The sequence below is a fragment of the Mugil cephalus genome, chromosome 1 (assembly GCF_022458985.1).
Source record: "Mugil cephalus isolate CIBA_MC_2020 chromosome 1, CIBA_Mcephalus_1.1, whole genome shotgun sequence".
Classification (NCBI taxonomy): domain Eukaryota; kingdom Metazoa; phylum Chordata; class Actinopteri; order Mugiliformes; family Mugilidae; genus Mugil; species Mugil cephalus.
The window spans coordinates 36,745,865-36,765,205 of NC_061770.1; the positions used below are offsets into that span (position 1 = coordinate 36,745,865).

General features: G+C 40.9%; 2 protein-coding genes across 7 annotated transcripts in view; one reads left to right on the plus strand and one right to left on the minus strand.

Annotated features, from left to right (window-relative positions):
* Nucleotides 1-12,443, plus strand: part of LOC125007161 (interferon-induced very large GTPase 1-like) — a 60,359-nt gene extending 47,916 nt beyond the window's left edge. For 4 of the 5 annotated variants that reach the window (XM_047583799.1, XM_047583790.1, XM_047583817.1 and 1 more), the window contains 6 exons: nt 2,706-2,752; nt 3,219-3,327; nt 4,163-4,243; nt 4,920-5,183; nt 6,684-6,944; nt 7,327-12,443. In XM_047583799.1, the coding sequence (XP_047439755.1) occupies nt 2,706-2,752; nt 3,219-3,327; nt 4,163-4,243; nt 4,920-5,183; nt 6,684-6,944; nt 7,327-12,011 (5,447 nt within the window). In that variant the 3' untranslated portion in view covers nt 12,012-12,443. Of the gene's footprint in view, nt 1-262; nt 579-1,150; nt 1,184-1,291; nt 1,401-1,499; nt 1,758-2,705; nt 2,753-3,218; nt 3,328-4,162; nt 4,244-4,919; nt 5,184-6,683; nt 6,945-7,326 lie in introns of those variants that run through there. The other variant, XM_047583825.1, reaches the window with a different exon arrangement.
* Nucleotides 12,444-13,486: 1,043 nt separating this feature from the next.
* Nucleotides 13,487-19,341, minus strand: part of nlgn2a (neuroligin 2a) — a 198,940-nt gene continuing 193,085 nt past the window's right edge. For both annotated transcript variants that reach the window (XM_047583844.1, XM_047583836.1), the window contains one exon: nt 13,487-19,192. In XM_047583844.1, the coding sequence (XP_047439800.1) occupies nt 18,358-19,192 (835 nt within the window). In that variant the 3' untranslated portion in view covers nt 13,487-18,357. The remainder of the gene's footprint in view (nt 19,193-19,341) is intronic.

The following is a 19,341-nucleotide window of genomic DNA, read 5'->3' on the forward strand; positions in this document are numbered from 1 at the left end:
GTACTCATACGTGCTCTTACGTTGAACACAACAACTTCCGGTCGCACATATAAAAAACAAAAAAACAAAAAAACGGGCACTTTTTTCTTTCTGTCGTCTAACGAATTTATTTCTTGTTTTCTGAAACAGAATATGAAAAGCGAGCAGTTTTTTAATGGTTTGTTTATGATTCTCGACCCCGATAAAGAAAATTGCCTTGAAATTCAATTTTAATTTTAAAATTAAAATCGAATAATTCATCGTTTTTTTTTTTTTTTTGTTTGTTTTTTTATATCCTTTTCTGAACGGAAATTCAATGACCAAATTATAATACCAATGACCAAACAACATACACAGCAGGAAAAACAAATTTGTGCCCAACGTTATTTGAATGGTTTTGGAACATTTCCTCTGTGGTTCACTGGAAAACACGTGATTATTTCCAGAGAAGTGAAACTGAGCTCAGTCATTAAAAGGAGCGTGATTTAGAGCAGCGCCTCATTGTCGCACGAGGTGAAGAGATCGGTGCTTTACCTGCAGTAACAGTAGAATACAACATGTTTTAGATATTCTGCAACGACCAGAACTCTTCCACAAAGGTGAGTTGCTTCAATTCATACTTTGCATTTTTTTTTATTAGGGTATGTGCATGATGAGAAACGTTTCCTGTGAACTTGAAGCACTGACTGCGTTTTCAATGTTTTCACCTACGTTTTATGATGAATTGCTTTCGTCCCGCTTTGATGTGCAAACATCATATATGCCAAATATCTCCACCCCCACCCTGATTTATAGAAAAATGTTTCATGTTCATTAACGGAGATTCTTGTCAGTGATGAATACAGGGCGTTGCTCACTAACGGAAACGTTTAAAATGTTCAGGACTTGCAGGCGTGGCTCAGCTGAAATAATCAGTTTCTACTTCTCATGCCAGATTTTTTATGGCTTGATAATGAGCCAAGAAAAATTTCAGTGAAAACGTTTGGTTGCAGTATAACGTTTTTTTTTTTTTTTTTTGTTTGTTTTAGTTTTTTTTTCCTCGTTGAAACTTTTAGCTATAGAAACTGTATTTTTTTTTTTTTTTTTTTTTTTTTAAATTTGAACATTGTGAGGTATTTAGAACCAGTTTAGGATAAAAACTGAAAAACAAAATGTTTCTCATTTCTTTCAGAGAAAGTGCCTGAAATCTAATCCCCTGATGGAGGTAAACTGATATGTTGTACATGTCCAAAATAAAATACAGATACAGCCTGCTGGTCACAGTGTGTATGGGACCATTTTATATTTATATTTCACTCTCGTTTATCAAAAGGAGATCAGTGATGAAGACTTCTTAGTTGACCTTTCCCATGAGGAAGTGGAGGATCTTCCTGCAGCATGTTCTGTGTGTGAGGATGATCATCAACAGACTGATACAGGAGGTAAAGGTCAACTTTAGGAGATGTGTCAATATGAACATTGCACGGTTATTCCCAGAGTTAACATGTTTTTAATTGTTTTTATTATTATTGTTGTCACAGAGCCTGTCCCTGCATCAGTAACAGTCTCCAGTATCAGCAGTGAGTCAGTGTCTCTGCAGTGGGACACTCCTGCTGGTGAAGTGGAGAGCTACAATGTGATGTGTTGCAATGAAAGAGAAATTGTACAAGAGCTGAAGACAGATACAAACAGTGTGACCTTCAACAGCCTGAGGCCAGGGGAGTGTTATTTCTTCTATGTGTCTACACAACTTAAAAATGGAAGAAGAAGCAGGCCAACTGAGACATGTGCCCAAACAGGTAAGTCGAGGTTCAACATAATACAATGAAGAAACTAAGACATTCTTTTTTAAAAAGTTAGTTCACTTATAAATATTGTCACGCCACATCCGTGAACATCCAGAGATAAAAGGAGTCATTCTGATGAAAGCAGCATTTCATTTCATTTCCTATATTTCTTGTTGTCCTGACCTGAACAAACTACACTTTAAAGAAAAGATTACACCTCCAGCTACAGATGGAGGAAGAAAATGTATATGTATATATAATTGTTGTAAGTATATGAAGGACTTTTAAAATGATCTGGAAACACTCACAGTTTAGGAATATGATCTATAATAATAAAGTATATAATAAAAAGGAATACTGTGGGGGGAAAGCAACGTTTGCTTTGTCTGCTTGTATTTATTGCACCAGCAATAGTGAGATATTTCATGCTATTATCATGTTCTCCAACTAAACTACATCCACTGGTGATGGCGCTAGAGGTAAAATATTTTCTGTATATTTTCTTTTGGTTCTATGGCTTGAGGGGAGGGGCCTAACACTGTTTTTTTTTTTGTTTTTGTTTTTTTTATTGTCTTCAATCACTGTAGGGATAAAGTGCACCGAGTCATCTGAAGGCAGTCTTAGAAATGTTTGTTTAGGAAATGTTATGTAAATGAACTCACATACATGAAATGAAAATGAAAGCTTGGTTACTTTCAATTGTTGGTTTTTGTGATTTTTCCATTATATGCCTATAGAGTGAAGATAAAAACTGTGGAAAAGAAGAACAGCAAACCTACCGTTTGAGGTTTTAGTTAAATATAACCCTTTGTTTTTTTCTAGATTTGGGTGATAGAAAATGTAATATGTTGTAGCAGAGAGGGAGGAAGATGGCCGTCACTTTTCAGCGTTTGAACCTTCTGAGATAATCATGTTCCTCAAGAAATGAAGAGTTAAAAGTTTGGTTCTTGTTATTTTCAGAGAGAAGTTGCCTGAATGAAGAGAATGAGTCTGCACTCACAGTGGAGGTAAAGATACGTGTACATGTCAAACATTAAATAGAAATACTCCTCTCATTAGATAATGTGTATGGAATATTTACATTTAAAGTTATGGCCTTTGTTATTTTAATCATTTTCATTAGTCGTCTTCTGAGGTGTTTCAAATTTGCGTGAGCTAAAATGAGAGACACTGACAATGGAAATGATGTGCAAATGGTTTACGAGGCAACACCCCTAACAACATAAGCTGGCCTGATTTGAGTCAGGAGTTGATCTATACTCCTGAAAAGGGTATTTGGGGCCTTATAAGGCCATCATTTCTGCCATAAAACTACAATTTGTTTCTGACCTTAGGTCCTTAGGTCCAATGACTTCCAATATTTCTAATTTGATGATTAATGGAGTAAAGCTTTGTGGATATATTGTCAGTATATAACAGTAATATATAGTATGTATGGCTTTAGTTATTTCTATTTTTCCTCATTTATCAAAGGGACCCAGCAGCGAAGATTCAGCTGTTGATTTTTTCTATGAGGCACCAGACGACCTTCCATCAACAAGTTCTGCTGGGAAGGATGACTGTGAACAGGCTGATACAAGTGGTAACAATCAGTTTTATAACACTAGGAAGTAAAGCTAATAAACTAAATCACGTTGAGTTCAAAAATAATTTGGGTAATATCATGTAGGCGAAGATTTTTTATTTTTTTTTTCATTAAGATTATTTTGTCAGTGAATTCGCTTCCCTGCAGCATTTCAAATTATTCTGACTGCACCATAACATTTTGTAAGGTATAAAAGAAATGCTTCTTTTATTTGAAAATACAACTACGGTAAAAAATTTAAATATAATTCCTAAAGAAAATAAATCTCCAGTGGCATAAATACCGGAAATCACTTGTGATGCAGTGACAACTGGATGTGAAGGATCTGAATTACTGATGAAAAGAAGATGAAACCCTACGGTTTCTACAAGAACCTCAGTTACTTTTCATTAGTGGAGCTGTGGAGAAATGGTGAGAGGCACAGCTTGGGGTTTGAAGGGTCACAGGTCCAAGGCTGTGGTGCAGAGCAAGCACCGAACCCCCAATTTGCTCCCCAGGTGCAGCCACCTGAGGCTGCAGCCCAGTGCTCCAACTGTACACACTACTGTGTGAACAAATGGATGGGTCAAAATGCAGAGATGGAATTTCCCCATGTCCCCAAAAAGGGAACAATTTATTTATTTATTTATTTGTGCAAGACACACTCTACATGAAGCCTTTCCCAGAATAAAGTTTAAGCATGTTAATGGACAAAACTGGTTACATCCATAATTAAGACGACTAACACCAATGCAGATGTGAAGCAAACTCAACTGTTCAATAACCTGACTACTACTTTAAGATTTAGAGCTATATTGTTCAATATGATAACTCATTTATTCACGGCTGGCAGGGAATTCATTGCTGATGATTCTCCAGAGGGTTCAGAAAGTGTGGACGGGTCCACTCATGGAGTCAGCGAGCCATAAGGCTGGTAAGAGTTTTTAGAAACTGAAGAGTGAACAATATTTGAGCTGTCAAAAGAGTTTTGCGTCGTTCATTCAGGAAAAAAAGCACATTACTCTTATTAGCACTGCAACTGATGTCTGTTCATTAATGATGAGAGCCTTTTAAAATTCTCTGTCCTTGTAGCTGTTAACTAGTCACATACAGTGTACAGTCACATGATGTTTCTATAGCGCCAAATAACTAAAAGAAACCTTATACAAAGAAATATAACAAAACATGTTATATTAACTACCTAAAATGACAGAAACCATCCTTGAAAAAAAATTATTTCACGTGTGCTTGAGTGTTTTAGTTTAGCCCAAATATACTATTATAATTATATACTTTATATTATACCTTATAGCTTAAATATATGACTTACTGCAGGAGTGAACTGCAGGTTTGAACTTAAGGGCCTGTCACTCAAATTACAGTCTTCAAGTTGAACCTGTATGTGTGATTGTTGTTGTTTTTTTTATACACCATATCGTATGACCTCAATAAAAGAACTTAACTAATAAAAAAGGCAAAACAACAAAAATAAAGACGTATGTTCAGACGTGTGCGGGATAGATTAATCTCTATTGTCAGAAATTGCTTACCTTCTGAGTAGTGAAAACATTCTGTAATGTGCTGAATGGTATCCACCTCTATTTTGACAGATGTTCCTCCACCAGTAGAAGCAACTGTTCTCCATGCTGGTGTTGACACAGTTTCTCTTGGCTTGGCATCCAGTGGTTCCTCTGTTAGGTATAAACTTCATGTAGATTATACCTGTAAGACACAAGGAGGCAGTGTGGACCTGGAAGACTGCAGCCCTTTAGATGTTGTAGGACTGAATCCTGGAACTGAGTATACCTTCAGGATCACAAGGATAGCAGAAAATGGAAATCAAAGCACGGTGACCTCTATATCCGCCTGTACAGGTAAATCCGAAATAATAATGTGCTTTTTTTTATTAAAAAAAGTATATTTACGCAGGAAAGGCTGCCCGGTGCGGGATTCAAACCGGGGGTGCCTACAGTGAGGATCATAGCCTCAACACATGGGGCGGACGCTCTGCTCACTGAGTTTAACAATGCTAATCGGTCCCTGAACCAAACAAAACTTTTAACCTCTCAACATTCAGGCCTTTTTGCAGAAAAAAAGCTTATTTAGTACAAGTAAACTGAATGCTGGTCTTTGTCTCTTTTGAAAGCTACAACTCTGAAGTTTCTATTACAATAGAATCACTCTAAGTGGTATTGTTGTTGAGGAATCAAAGTTGACACAGTTAAAAATGAGAAGTTGTGGGTTCACCTGAATCTTTTTTTGATATCTGATGCCTTCACATGAAACTGAGGACAGATAACACAAGATTATCAGAGAATAAAGTCTACCAACTTCCAGTTCAAACAGCATGTAAAAATGACCAAAACTGAGTTTGCTGTACCTTTTTTTCTAAGTGTGTAACCAGGAGTTTCCAAACTGTGCCATTTGGACACATTTTAAATAACAAAGGTCATAACTTTTGAACACTTCAACATAGTCATAATCTTGGGCTCCACTGAAAGGTGACACTCAGAAGAATTACATTTTATAACTGTTAGAGTAACTGATACAGATTTAGTGAAATAAAATCACATTTTTTTGCATTTGAAATTACAATCAGATGTTCAGCTCCAATATGCAAGGGTTGGAGTGCCAGTTAAGTACACTTTACTGGGTATGTTGCATATTGTTGTTTAGAGCAACTCATTGGCTACACGAAACGCCAATCATCCGCTAAGTTCTCTGCAATTGGCTCAGTCTGAGGATGAAAGGAGGGGGAAGGGGCTTCTTTCCAGCGCTGACTCTCATTGGACTCTGAGGGCTGGTGAGCGGACATAATCACTTGCGATTGGTTCAAAAACATGTCAATCAGTGGCGATTGAAATATTAAAAAATGGTAAAGCCCACTAGTATTTTATGACAACATATAAGGATTGCAACGTATCTCCTTCTTCATCCAAGATGTTGAAACAGCTCTTTGTGGATTTTTATGGAACTAAAAGTAGTTTTTGGACTGAAAATACAACTTTATCGATACAAACAAAGTGTTTTGACCTGGATAATATTGCTTGTTGGATTGATATGAGGCTTTTCTGATGAGTGTATGGTTGTTTCTCGTTTTTATTGCTTTGAACAAAATGTGTTGGTTGAATCGTATAATCAATGAAATCAGAAGAAAATTAGCTTTCCAACGACATACTGCATGCAGTATTTGCTCAAACACAGCTCATGCACAGAGCTGAGAGTAGAGAGTAGGTTTTGTTCAAAAAACTACTGCCGTCCCATATACGACCCAGTAGAAATTATGTATGACACATATAGTCTGTGTTAGATTGAACAGGTAAGAGGTATTTGTTTGTTATATATTTTTTAACATTTTTATGTTGTTGTCACAGAGCCTGTCCCTCCTGCATCAGTAACAGTTTCCAGTATCAGCAGTGAGTCGGTGTCTCTGCAGTGGGACACTCCTGCTGGTGAAGTGGAGAGCTACAACGTGACTTGTTGCAGCGAAGGAGAAACTGTGCAGGAGCTGAACACAGATACAAACAGTGTGACCATCAACAGCCTGAGGCCAGGGGTGTGTTACTCCCTCCATGTTTGTGCACAACTCGGAAATGGAAGAAGAAGCAGGCCAACTGAGACATCTGCCACAACAGGTAATAAAAGAAAAACATAGAAACAAAATGAAAAATGAGCCGATCTTTGACACGAGACACTAAAATGAGTCAGTCTAGTAGAAATTTGATCCAATACCTTCTATTACCCCTCAACTCTCACCAACAAACATGATGCTGCTTCAAACTTAAACTGAACACTACAACCGTCATGATGCTAAGATTTAGTGTAGGAGTATTATAATGGCATACACACCGAACAGGCATAACATTATGGCCACCTCCCCAAAAACCCAATATTCTTACATGAAGACTAAACTAAACTCCCACTAGATGTCTTAACGTCAGGATGTCTTAAAACTTTGGATACATGCCACATTAGGCAAAATAATAATGACAATTACCACCATCTTCTTTCCCACAGAAACATACTTAAAGAGTCGATTGGTGAGTCTCGGCTTGGAGCAGTACTACAGACAGAAGCTATCACTCAGTCAAATACTACAGATTGATGAGACGACCATCAATGATGAACAACCTGCCATGTCTAAATCAGACCTTCCATGGTATTTTCTAAAGAAACTGTTGATGGTTAACGTGTCAGCAAGGAATGTGAATTATAAATCTGGATGTGAGTCAAACTGTGAGGCTGCATCAGAGATTACAGAGTTTGATTTTCCTAATCTGCTTGGCAGTGCAAATACAGCTGACATGCTAAACCCCCTTGACTTAATCACTGCTCTCTTTCTATGCTCTGATGGTTTTGTGCAGCAGGAAATGACTCTCAAGATGTCTATGTGTCAGTTCTCTGTGCCTCTGCTGCTTCCCAATAGTGACACACAGCAGTGTACACTTATGCTGTGGGCCATGAGAGACATTGTTAAGAAGTACAGACCTCAGTCTCTCTTAGACTCCAAGGGCTTCATTGAAGAGAGAATTGTTCTTTCTGAACTTCCCATGGTTTCTTTTGTGAGGCTGGGTGAGTGCACCTTGTCTAAGTCTGAGATCCTCAACAAGCTTCTGAGCAATTCTCAGCAATACCATGACACCTTTGTTCACCACAACATGGAGGGTGGAGACAGTCCAAGAAGAATATCCAATGGACTGACTGAAATTACTTGGTATCTTCCTGGTGGAAACAAGAACATGGACATTTTCAGTGAGCCTGTGGCTGTTGCTAACCTTCGTGGGGACATTGCTTCATTTGAAACCCAATTTTCATTTCTGTGTCACACATCTGCAGCAGTTTTTGTCTTCTTTGACAATTTAGATTCTGGGTGCAATCTGCTGACGAACCGAACTGGCAAGGCACAGATCTTCTTGGTGGGTAACCACAATGGGAAAAACTTCAGCTTAGAGGCTGTAAGAAAGGTAGCAACCCAGTTGGGCTTGACTAACAATAACATCATTATTAAGACAAAACAGAAAAATGATGCAGACTTTGTCAGAAGTTTGAGGAAGGCAGTCAGTGATGTAGTTGAGAACTCAAAGATGAAGTTACAAATTGAGCAGATGGCTGACATTGCCCATGAATTTGGGATTTTGGTTGATGAAGATGTTCCAGAGTGCAAGAGTGGAAAGAATAACGCAGATGCCATCACGGAAGAAATCCAAGATGCCCTGAAATACAAAGAAGAACAGCTTCCCTTGCAAGGTGATATATGGAAGGAGCTGACTTGCTTAGAGAAGGAAGAATTCCGGCTGCGAAATGCTGGGTCTAAAAACATAGAGGAGTATAAAGGTGATCTTCAGATGCAGAAAAGAGAACTGCGTCAAAAACAGAACTCCTATGACATGTCCAATGCTATGACATGCTTCATCAATGCAATATCAAGTTCCGGGACAGAGAGGCGTTACTTTCTGAAATGGATGCGAATGAACCTTGATAACGTGTCTCGTGAAAAACTGTCTGGACTCAGGGAGCGGTACAAAGAAAAATGCAAGAATTCTGACAACAAAGAGGAGATCAAGAAAATAGACAAACAGCTTTCTAACAGCTCACTGGGGACTGAACACTTCTTCCGTGAAATGGGTCAGATCTACGAGGCTTCACTTTCTCTTCCAGAGACAGACCCATCACGTCAGCAACTACAGCATTTACCCAAACTCTGTGCTGAACTGTTGCTTGATGGATTTCCCCTTGAGCTAGTAGATGGAGATGCATCCAACATACCTCTCAGATGGGTGAGTGGTGTTCTCTCTCAGCTCAATGTCTTGGTGTCTTCAAAGAACAAGATACGAGTTATTACCGTTCTTGGAGTTCAGAGCACAGGAAAGTCCACTCTCCTTAATACCATGTTTGGAGTGCAGTTTGCAGTCAGCAGTGGTCGATGCACTCGAGGCGCATTCATGTTGCTCATCAGAATCAATGAAGATGCTAAAAAACTTCTCAACTGTGACTTCATGGTAATCATTGACACTGAAGGCTTAAAGTCCCCAGAGCTGGCACAGCTGGACAACAGTTATGAGCATGACAATGAGCTTGCAACACTTGTCGTAGGGCTGAGTGATGTCACCATTATTAATATTGCAATGGAGAATTCATCAGAAATGAAGGACATCCTACAGATAGTTGTGCATGCTTTTCTCAGGATGAAGGAGGTGGGTAAAAAGCCTAAATGTCAGTTTGTTCACCAGAACGTGTCAGATGTTTCCGCTCATGAGAAGAACTTAAGAGACAGGAAACTGCTCTTGCAACAGCTGAATGAGATGACCCAGGCAGCAGCAAAAATGGAACGGAAAGAGGAGAACAAGAGCTTCACTGATGTGATGGAGTACTGCCCAGACACGGGGAACTGGTACATACCTGGACTCTGGAATGGAAACCCACCAATGGCACCAGTCAATGCAGGATACAGTGAGGCTGTATATGAGCTCAAGAAGAACATCATCAAGCTACTGGGAGATTGTCAGTCATCTACCAATAACATTGATGAGTTTGAAAAGTGGGTGAAGAGCTTGTGGAATGCAGTGAAGCATGAAAACTTCATCTTCAGTTTCAGAAACAGCCTGGTCGCTGATGCATACATGAAGCTCTGCTCAGAATACAACAAATGGGAATGGGGATGTAAAAAGGAAATGTACACCTGGGTGACAAATGCAGCAACAAGAATTGCCAATTTCGGTACAGTTGCAGATAACTCTCAGGTATCCAACATGAAAGATTTTCTGACAAGTTTGAAAACTGAAGCCTCCACAGAGCTGTCTACATGGGAGAAAAAGCTTCACGACAACCTGTCAGAATACTTCAAGCAAACAGAAGGTCACGTCTATCTGGTTGAAGGATACAAAGAGGACTTCTCAAACAGTATAAAGAGCTTTCGACGAGAAATGGAGAGATCTGTAGTTGATCAGCTGACAGCAGCAGCTGACATAAAAACTGGAATGACAAAACTTGCCGGGATCAAGAAGAATCATACGAAAGAAATTGAAACAGCAGTGCATGCCTTAATTGATGAATGTCGAAAGAAAAAAGTTCAGATGAGAGACACAGAGCTTGAAAAAAGATTTGATAAGATGTGGAAAGAAACATTGGAGAAACTGTCTTTTACTGAACAAAAGGCAACAGATGTCTTTGCCAGTGCAGCTCACTGCCTCAGATCGAATCTGTCACATAAGGGAGGTCACGCAAGTGAATTGTTGAGTCAGAAAAACCTGAGAGAGTGTGGACTGGAGCCTTTTAAATATACAGCTGAAGGATTGTTAAACCAATGGAAACATGCAGTGAGAGAGTTGCTCGGACTTAAAGATCACATCAAGGTTGTACAAAACATGGCTGACAAGATCATAGATGCTTGCACTCTGTCTGTGGATGAAAAACTGAAAAGAAGGACCAATTACCATGATACTTACATCGAGGAGATCCTACACATCATAGATGAGAGTCTGAAAAACAAACCAGATGTTAAGATAGACATGGAGTTTGAAGTCTCTCTAAAACAGCACATCTGTGGATCTGCAGCCAGAAAGTTTCAGAAGATGGAAGAAGATTTCATACAAGTAAATGACCCCTATAGATGCCTGATGAAAAACAAGGAGAAGTTTTGTGCTGATTTCAAAGATGTCTTTCATAAACGAGACCAATGCCAGAAGAAGGCACAAGAATTCACGGACCAATGCCTGAAGCCTGCAGTTGAGGTCTTTGTCAATCGTTCTCTGGGTCCTAATATCATTGATGAAATGCTGAAACAAGAGCAGTTCAGCACAAGGATGTCTTTCCAGTATTCACTTTTACTGGATTTGCTTGAAAAGGACAGAGTTGAAGACTATTTCAGATACAACAGTTCTTATGAGAGTTTCATAAAGACAAGAATACTTGAACAGATAGAAGAGCGTTTTTCAAGTTGCTCTGTAACACTTGAGTTTGAGGAGCGACATCTTCAGTCAAGTATCAGCAGCATAAATGACGCCATCAAAAAGGCCAAAGCAGGAAAGAGTGGTGACATGAAGACATTTGTTGAAAGAATCTGCAAAGAACTTGGAGATAAACTGGTCATTTCCCAGGATGCTCTTGGTGCTTTCATGATCCTGAACAATGCCAACCGGGAACAGTTTGCTGACTGTCTCACAGTATCTGTGAAGGACATGGCAGAAGCTCTTAGAGAAAAGTTTAAAGAATCAAACATCAAAATTAAACTACAAGATCTCCATGTGCAGCCCCAGAATGAACTCTTCACCAGAGTGATTGGATGTGGCAAACAGTGTCCATTCTGTGGAGCTCCTTGTGAAGCAGGAGGAAAAGACCATGAGAAGCATTTTACTTCACTGCATCGACCACAGGGTCTGGGAAGATACAGGTGCAATGAATCAAAAAAACTTGTCACTGACATATGCTCGTCCTCTGTAACCAGTGAAAATAATTTTTACAGCTTTGCTACAATGTTTCAATGGCACCCTTTCAAGCGTTACCATGAAATCTTCCCATCCTGGGATATTCGTCCAGATGTGAGCCTTCAGGCATCAGACTACTGGAAATATGTGATGACAAGGTACAACAAGGAGTTTGCTAAAGAATATGAAGCAGAGCCTGCTGATATTCCATCCAGTTGGAAGAAGATCTCATACAATCAGGCAGAACAAAGTCTGAAAGACTCATTTAGCATCAATTGATTCAAATCAGGTTAAGATTTGTCTTTGCAATATCAAGGGACACCCCAAAAAACTTTAATATAGATAAGGTTAAACATATTGTCTGTTCACTCAGATAGAGAAGTACCAGAGACTTACTGAAGTCTGTTATCATTACCTGTGTTTGCATGAAATTGTATGTGGCTGCATCTTCTTTTCATGGCACATATATGCAATGGAACCTTTATTATTTTATCTTTGTTTCTGTGCTGTATCTGATATTAAATATTTTCATTTATTTTTCTTGTGATAGATACACTTTCTTCATTTATGTATGGTATGACCACATATCGGTCTTTGTCAGAATTGTTATATGCAGTATGCTGTGATGCTTTTATTGTTTATAAAATGATTATAGAAGTCTGTTAACCTCATTTATCAAAAACTTTAATTAAAGTACATGTGTAAAACACGTGTCTGGGTCATTGCAGTTTTGTCAAATGCTGTGAATTTACATCCTTTAACCCTCCTCATTACAATACAACTCATACAGGACATATTCTTTCGGATATTTTCAATTTAATGCTTAACATGGTGAAAATTTGAAATATACTATTTAGGTCTCATGGACTCAAGACTGACTTTTGAATGTGGGGAATCAATTTTGCACAATGTAAAGAGTGGCCCTTTATCTACAGTAACACAAACGGATTACTTGGGAACACTAAACAACTGATTTTGCAGAACTCTTCTACAAAGGGGAGTCGCTTTGATTCATTGTATATGGTTTTTTGGTACAGGGCAGGCCAGATATGGTAAAATCAGGTGATGTAAGTGCATAGAAGTGTTGCAAGTAGGGATGTATCTCGTTATGATTTTATCGATACCAATACTCCTTATCAATACTGATATTTATCGATACTCTTATTGATAGTACAATGTAATTTAGAGTAAACAATAAAGACATTACAAGATGTTTAAAGACTTTTGCCACGTCTAAGCAGTCAAAGACAGAGCACTTCTTCAGTTTTAGTGCTTCATGATGTTGCTGGTGTTACCTCCCTCGGACGAAACACGTCTCAGACATCAAGACGAATCTTTGTCCGCTTTGATAAAGTGGGCCACACTTTGGATCGCTTAGATCTTTCTGCGGACATGATCAGTGACTAGGTACTGCGTCATCACCTACTGACGGCGGTAGTGTTATGATTATGCAGCGGTTAGGTGGACAGTGAAAAAGTACCGGTAACAGTATCGTTTGTCCAGAATACCGGGGTTCCGTTAAGATTCTGGACCGGTACCAAACAATATCGGTTATCAGTATACATCCCTAGTTAATTAAAGTTAATCAGAGCCATTTAAGTGAAGACCATCGCGTACTATTTCACGCAAGCTTGATGGCAGTTTGATCCATATCCAAGATTATAAAAAAAATTTACACACACATGCAGTTATGTGCTATTGCCTACATGCTGCATTTCTTCTTTCTGAGTCAAGAGACAGAATCTGAGACAGTCTGGCTATGAATGTCTTTAATGTTTCCCAGATCAGAATCACAGCATACAGTGTATAATAACTTCTAAAGTAAACAGAAATATCATCACCTCATTTATTTATATAGTTTTACTTTACTCTTTTTTTATTTTATTTTATTGTTTTTTTTTTAGTAATGGTATTTTTTTTAAATTCAATTATTTAACATTTTCTTCATCTCATGTCTTGGGTTTCTGAATTCAACAAAGTGTAAAAACAAGACAACAGGGGCAAATTTGCAGTGTAGACCAAGCTGGAGGATTGAGTAAGTGAGCGCGTATCACTGTCTTTCTTTCTGTTTGCCATTGCAGGGTTAAAATCATATGTTTAACTTGACATGACACAGGATCTCTAAATAGGAATGATAAAAAGTGATATGAGGCAATTTTATTTCATTTATCCATCCATTTATCATTGTAAAATGAGAATAAACTGAAATGTAAATCATGATGTCTAAACAAATCAAGTGAGTCCATGTACATCCAATGTGATCTACTGTTAACCACACACACACATAGTCTGACAGGTTTTTCTCATTTTCTCAACTAACAAGACAACAATCTCTCTCTACTGTTTAGAATGTGAAACTATGTTTTAGCTACATCACCCCACTGCAAAAGAACCACAGCCTCCATGATCACAACGCAGCGGAGTGTGGAAAAGGAAAACGTTGGACCACCTGTGTGATCACCACGTTTCCACCCAGAGTACATGGAACCTGGGATCCCGGAAACAAGGAACTAAAATGTCTGCATTTCCAGCACAGTCCAAAGACATGTCAAGACTGGACAGTTAACACCGGTGCCATATGGAAAATGAAAGTTTTTGTTTTTTTGTCTTGTTTTCCATATTAACTGATTTGTCTACATGGACACTCGTCTCCCAGTCGTAAGTGGAATGCAAAGGCATCACGTAAACACATCACTCTGACTCTGACTAAGAGCTGTGGTGGGACCCGTTCATAATACGTTGAAATTTATCATATTAATGTTTAATGCTATGCATACCGCTTGAAATAAATACATTATTTCTGTGTGAACATCAGGTGGCATGACGAGCTTCCGGGAGGGATACAAACATGAATGGCAGTACTGCAAATTGTTCAAACAAAGCAGAAGCATCTTCTTCGGTTTCTTCAAAAGTAAACGATTCAACAACAACTATAGCTAACGGGATTCAACACAACTGAAGGTCATGCTTAGAGTAAGCAAACGCATTTTACCAACCACTTGACCAATCAGTAATGTTCAGCTCTGCAGAACTGGCCCCCACAGTTCCTGTACCTCAGAAAAGAATTTAACCACAAGGGAGAAAGACAAAAAGTACTTCCAAAAGTAGACAGTTCCGGCAGTGGAACCACAGCGTATGAGGATATGAGGCATCCTATGGTATCAAAGCCCTCATGTTTGTCCCAACACATAAATAAAGTGGCTACATGTAAACACTGCTACATGTTAAGTGAGCTAAATATATGTTCCTCCGTTTAGTGCCTCAGTTTTGGTTCATTAAAGTCTTGACCGTGTATCACTGAAAGGCAAAGCTGGCTTTTATCAGGGCTGTTAGCCTCTGAAACATACAGGTCATACACATGATGCTGCCAAGATTTATCAGGAGAGTACTAGGACGACAACAAATATTTCAAAATGAAGGCTTAGAGAAAAGGGAAAAATATATTCAAAAATGACAAAACACTGTATGAAGGGCATCAGTGAAAATTAATTGATCTACAGTTACTTCCCAGGTTAGGAATGAAGATGCTACAGTATACCCTTGTGACAATGGGCAAAAAACAAAACATTACTTACTGTTTTTTTTTGGTTTTTTTTTTGAGTGATCAGTGGCAAGCATATGTAAATTTGAAACCTCAAGCAGTTGGCTATCTTGTTGCAAATTGCACCTGTTGTCTTTTTGTTGTCACAAAATAAGCATATCATTCATTCACTCAAAAAAGGAAGAAAACAAACAAGAAACTTAATATTTACAAATATTTTGTCTGTTTGATTCTTACACTTAAAAATGTACAGTTTTGATCCTCATCCAGGTGTCGTGTCTGTCTCCGTCCTGCCATCCAGTTTGATATTTTTCTTCGCGCTTCCAGTAGTTCTGGCTGCTTTAAATCTATCACAATGGCGCCCTCCAGTGTTAGCTTATAAAATAGACAGGGAAAAATAACAGACCCCCAAACTAAATACCTTGTCTCTGCTCCCACCTCCAGTGGCATCATTGCTGCTGCGTTGTGGTGAGGTTGGCTTCATAACCCCTCACTGCCTCTGTATTCACAGAATAGAGTACAAAAGGGTTCATACGGACATGTCAGTTCCCTTGTGGGCAGAAAGATGGCCGTGCCTTCGAGTGTCCTTTTTTTCCCCCTTGTGGTCAGTTTGTCCTCTCTGGTTCTAATTTCTGCATTTAAGGCTGCGAGTCTTTTCCCAACACCCTCTTGGAGGCTCTTTTCCACAGCGTGTCCCTTTCCTTGCGCTCCAGTCCATCATCTGTTCCGGTGCGTTCGTCCACCCGCGGCACATCCGAGTCGGTTGTTTTGTGATTTACATTGTGCACGTTTCCCTTTCAATGGGCTTACAAAATGTCTGACAGGAGCAGCCAGGTACATCCCCCCCCCCCTCTTTCCAGGCCTCCCCCACTACCACCCCTTTAGGCAGTAATAAAATAGAAAACAAACAATCAAACAGGCTAAAGCTAGAGCACAAGCAAAGACAGCACCGGTGACTAACTTCTCCCATAGTGGATATAAGCTACCGTTTGTTCCTGTGGGCTCCAACAACAGCCCATCCATTCAACCTTCAACGTTAACATACTATGTTAACCCACGATCCATGTTTGACATCTTTTTTTTTTAGACAGAGGGGGGACATCGACGAGCTGCATAATCCCACCGCAAAGAAGCAGATTCAGAAACAGCTTCGGCTTTTATTTTTTACCCTGTTGAGGAGATCCGAGTCCCCTTTTCGTCTTGGAGCTCGGACTCTGCGGCCGTGGAGACGTACGGGTGACCCTCAGTGTGCTTAGAGTTTAATTTACAAACCGTGAGCTGACAAATGTCACCAGCGTGGTGAGCTAACCTTAACGTGAGGATAATAGCCGAGCTGAGCTGAGGTCAGGAATCGCGTGGAACGGTGTGGACGCGGCCGGGCGGGGGGCGGTGGGGAGTTATGGGTGATCACTGCAATGTGGGCACCAGTTTTTGAATAAAAATGCAGCGTACTGACGAAGGCGAGGACAGGGGAGGAGGAGCGCGGCTGCGGTGACGCGGGGAGGGGTGATGCAGGGTCGCGTTCGGAGTCTCCGTTTGAAACTTTGGGGTGCTCTTTCCCGTCCGCCTCTCCGCCGCTTTGTCGCCTAACTCGAGGCCCGCCCGTGGAGTTCTGACGTCACACGCCAACACTCGCGCTCTCTCACGCCAAACTCAATGAATGCTGGAAAAGAAACGGGGGGGGGGGCAGACAGGAGAGGGAAGGCGTGCGATTCGGAGCAGAGACCCTGTTCGCTGAAATGCAAAGCAACAGATTTTGTACCAGATTGAGACGGAATGACAAAGTAGCTACTGCAGGTTGACGGGCTTTCTGTTGGCGTGCCGAGTCGCTCGGTGGGAAAAATACCTATAAATGACACCATAAAGGAGAGAATGAACGGAAGAGTGTGGAACATCTTCGGAAACAAGTGGCTTTTACTATTTTTTCTTTTTTTTTTATTCAATGCGTGTTGGGAGGTGCAGCTGACTTGTGCATTGACGGCAGGTATTTCTGCGACGCTCTTGTTCCGTGAGAGAAAACCGAGACCAAAATAGTAAAAGTGGACAGATATGGTTTGATTAGATTTGGGAAACGTGCATTGACAGATACGGCGTCCTCTCCCTCCCGCCCCCCCCGCGCCCCAACCCCACCCGTCATCAGCTTTAAAAAATAATTCATGCATAGATCCCCCACTGAGAAAACCCATTTATATACTTTCTCCTTTGTACACATTTATATAGAACTATATATAATATCATTTCTCTATATCTATATTTTCAGCAAAAATTCTTTCCACAAAAAACAACATTTAAACAAATGCTTGAAAAAACAAAAAAAAAGAAGAAGAAGAAACGAGATGAAAGAAAGCAAAACACAATCGAGGGCCAGTTTGGCACTTTTGTCATGAGAACACACGGCCTCTGTTAGTTGACGGCAAATAGGAATAGTCTGGAATTTTCTTTCGTTTTTTTTTTTTCCTCCCTCGACGCAAACGCAAACACAGAAGTACATACTTGGCACCAATAATGCTGGTAGGATGAGTTATCAGATATCAGTATGTTCATATCGATACGTTTACTGTATGCACTCTGCGCTCCATCAAACCGCCCGGTAGATGAATCCTCGGAGCACAGGAGAATTACGTAAAGAGGAAGAGATTCACATGTTGAATAAGAGGAACAAAGCAGTATTAAGACACGGATGTAGAAAAGATATGTGCACATAACACACCGGGGACAGAAAAAAGAGATGACACCAAAGTAAAAAAGAGAAAACAGCAAGGGGGGCAAAAAGCATTCGTCCCTCCGACAAACGTTGGGTGCCTTGAGTCTGGAAACGGCAGATCTTCTTTGAAAACAGTATCTTTAAAAGATCTAAGTCAACCCCGCTCATTTGCTGCTGTGCAGTTCAGTCACACTCCGCACGCCACCAGTGGCGGAGGCAGCTGCTAAGTTTTTACAGCACATGATGGAGGGGGTGGAGTTGCTTTTGAAGAAACGAGAGAATTAGAGAACGGGGGGCCCACATCCAGAGGCCTTCCTTCTAGATCAGTAGCCAGTGTTCCTGGCCTGGTCCTGGTGGCGCTGTGTCAGGGCCAGTCCCTACTATACCCTGGTGGTGGAGTGGGGGTGGGGCAGGGTGTTGTTGTGGCCAGTGGAGGGGAAAGTGTTGAACGCATGAAGGGGCTGCATGCTGGTGATGGTACTGGGGATCATGGTGATGGTGTTCGGCGTCATGAGCGGGACGTCGTCGGGGGCGCGGCGCAGAGCCAGCGTGTAGTCGGGCGGGCAGGCGGGCCGCAGGATGTCGTGGGGGCGAAGGGGCTCCATGTCGTGGTGGGCGTCGTGCTCCGAATGCTTCATCTGCAGGGACATGATCTCCTCCTCCTGGCTGTGAGCCAGGTCGTTGGCAGGGCCGCCCCGCTGGGGGGACAGTCGGTGCCGTCGCATCTCGTGACGCTTGTCGCGCTTGTAATAAAGGGCGGCGAAGGCCAAGATGTTGAGGAAGAGGAGAGACGCCCCCACCGCGACCGTTACGCTCAGCTCGGTGGAGTAGTCACGAGTGTCTCCGGGGAAGAGGTCCTGGTGGGGGCGCTCTGAACCTTCGGGCTCGGGATCGGAGGGGAAGGTGGGGTACGGGTGACGAGTGGTGCGAGGGCCTGGGGCTTTGGGCCAGGGTCTGATGGTGCCGGTGCCAGGCCCCGGTGGGGAGCGGGTAGTGGTGGGGAAGAGCTCCTCGTGGAGACTGTGAAGATGAGGGACTAATTCCAGCCAGAAGGCCACCTTGTTAGCCCTGTAGTTGTCTCTAACGCGAGGTTTTAAGCCAATGTGGAGGTACTGCTTGTCCTTCGAGTTAAACTTGGTCCAGATGACCTCTTCAAAGCGGTTGGGCTTGGTGTGAATGAACTTGGTGTCCTGAGGGACTGGCAAGTTGGGGTCCCTGGTGAAGAACAAAGGAAGTAACTGGGTTAAACATATCTGATTAACACCCTGCACTGACACAAACCCTGAATACAATCTGGTTTTAATTAAATTTATTCTTGAATCACTAAACTAAATCTAATACAATCTGGTCCTCTGCTCTCTTGC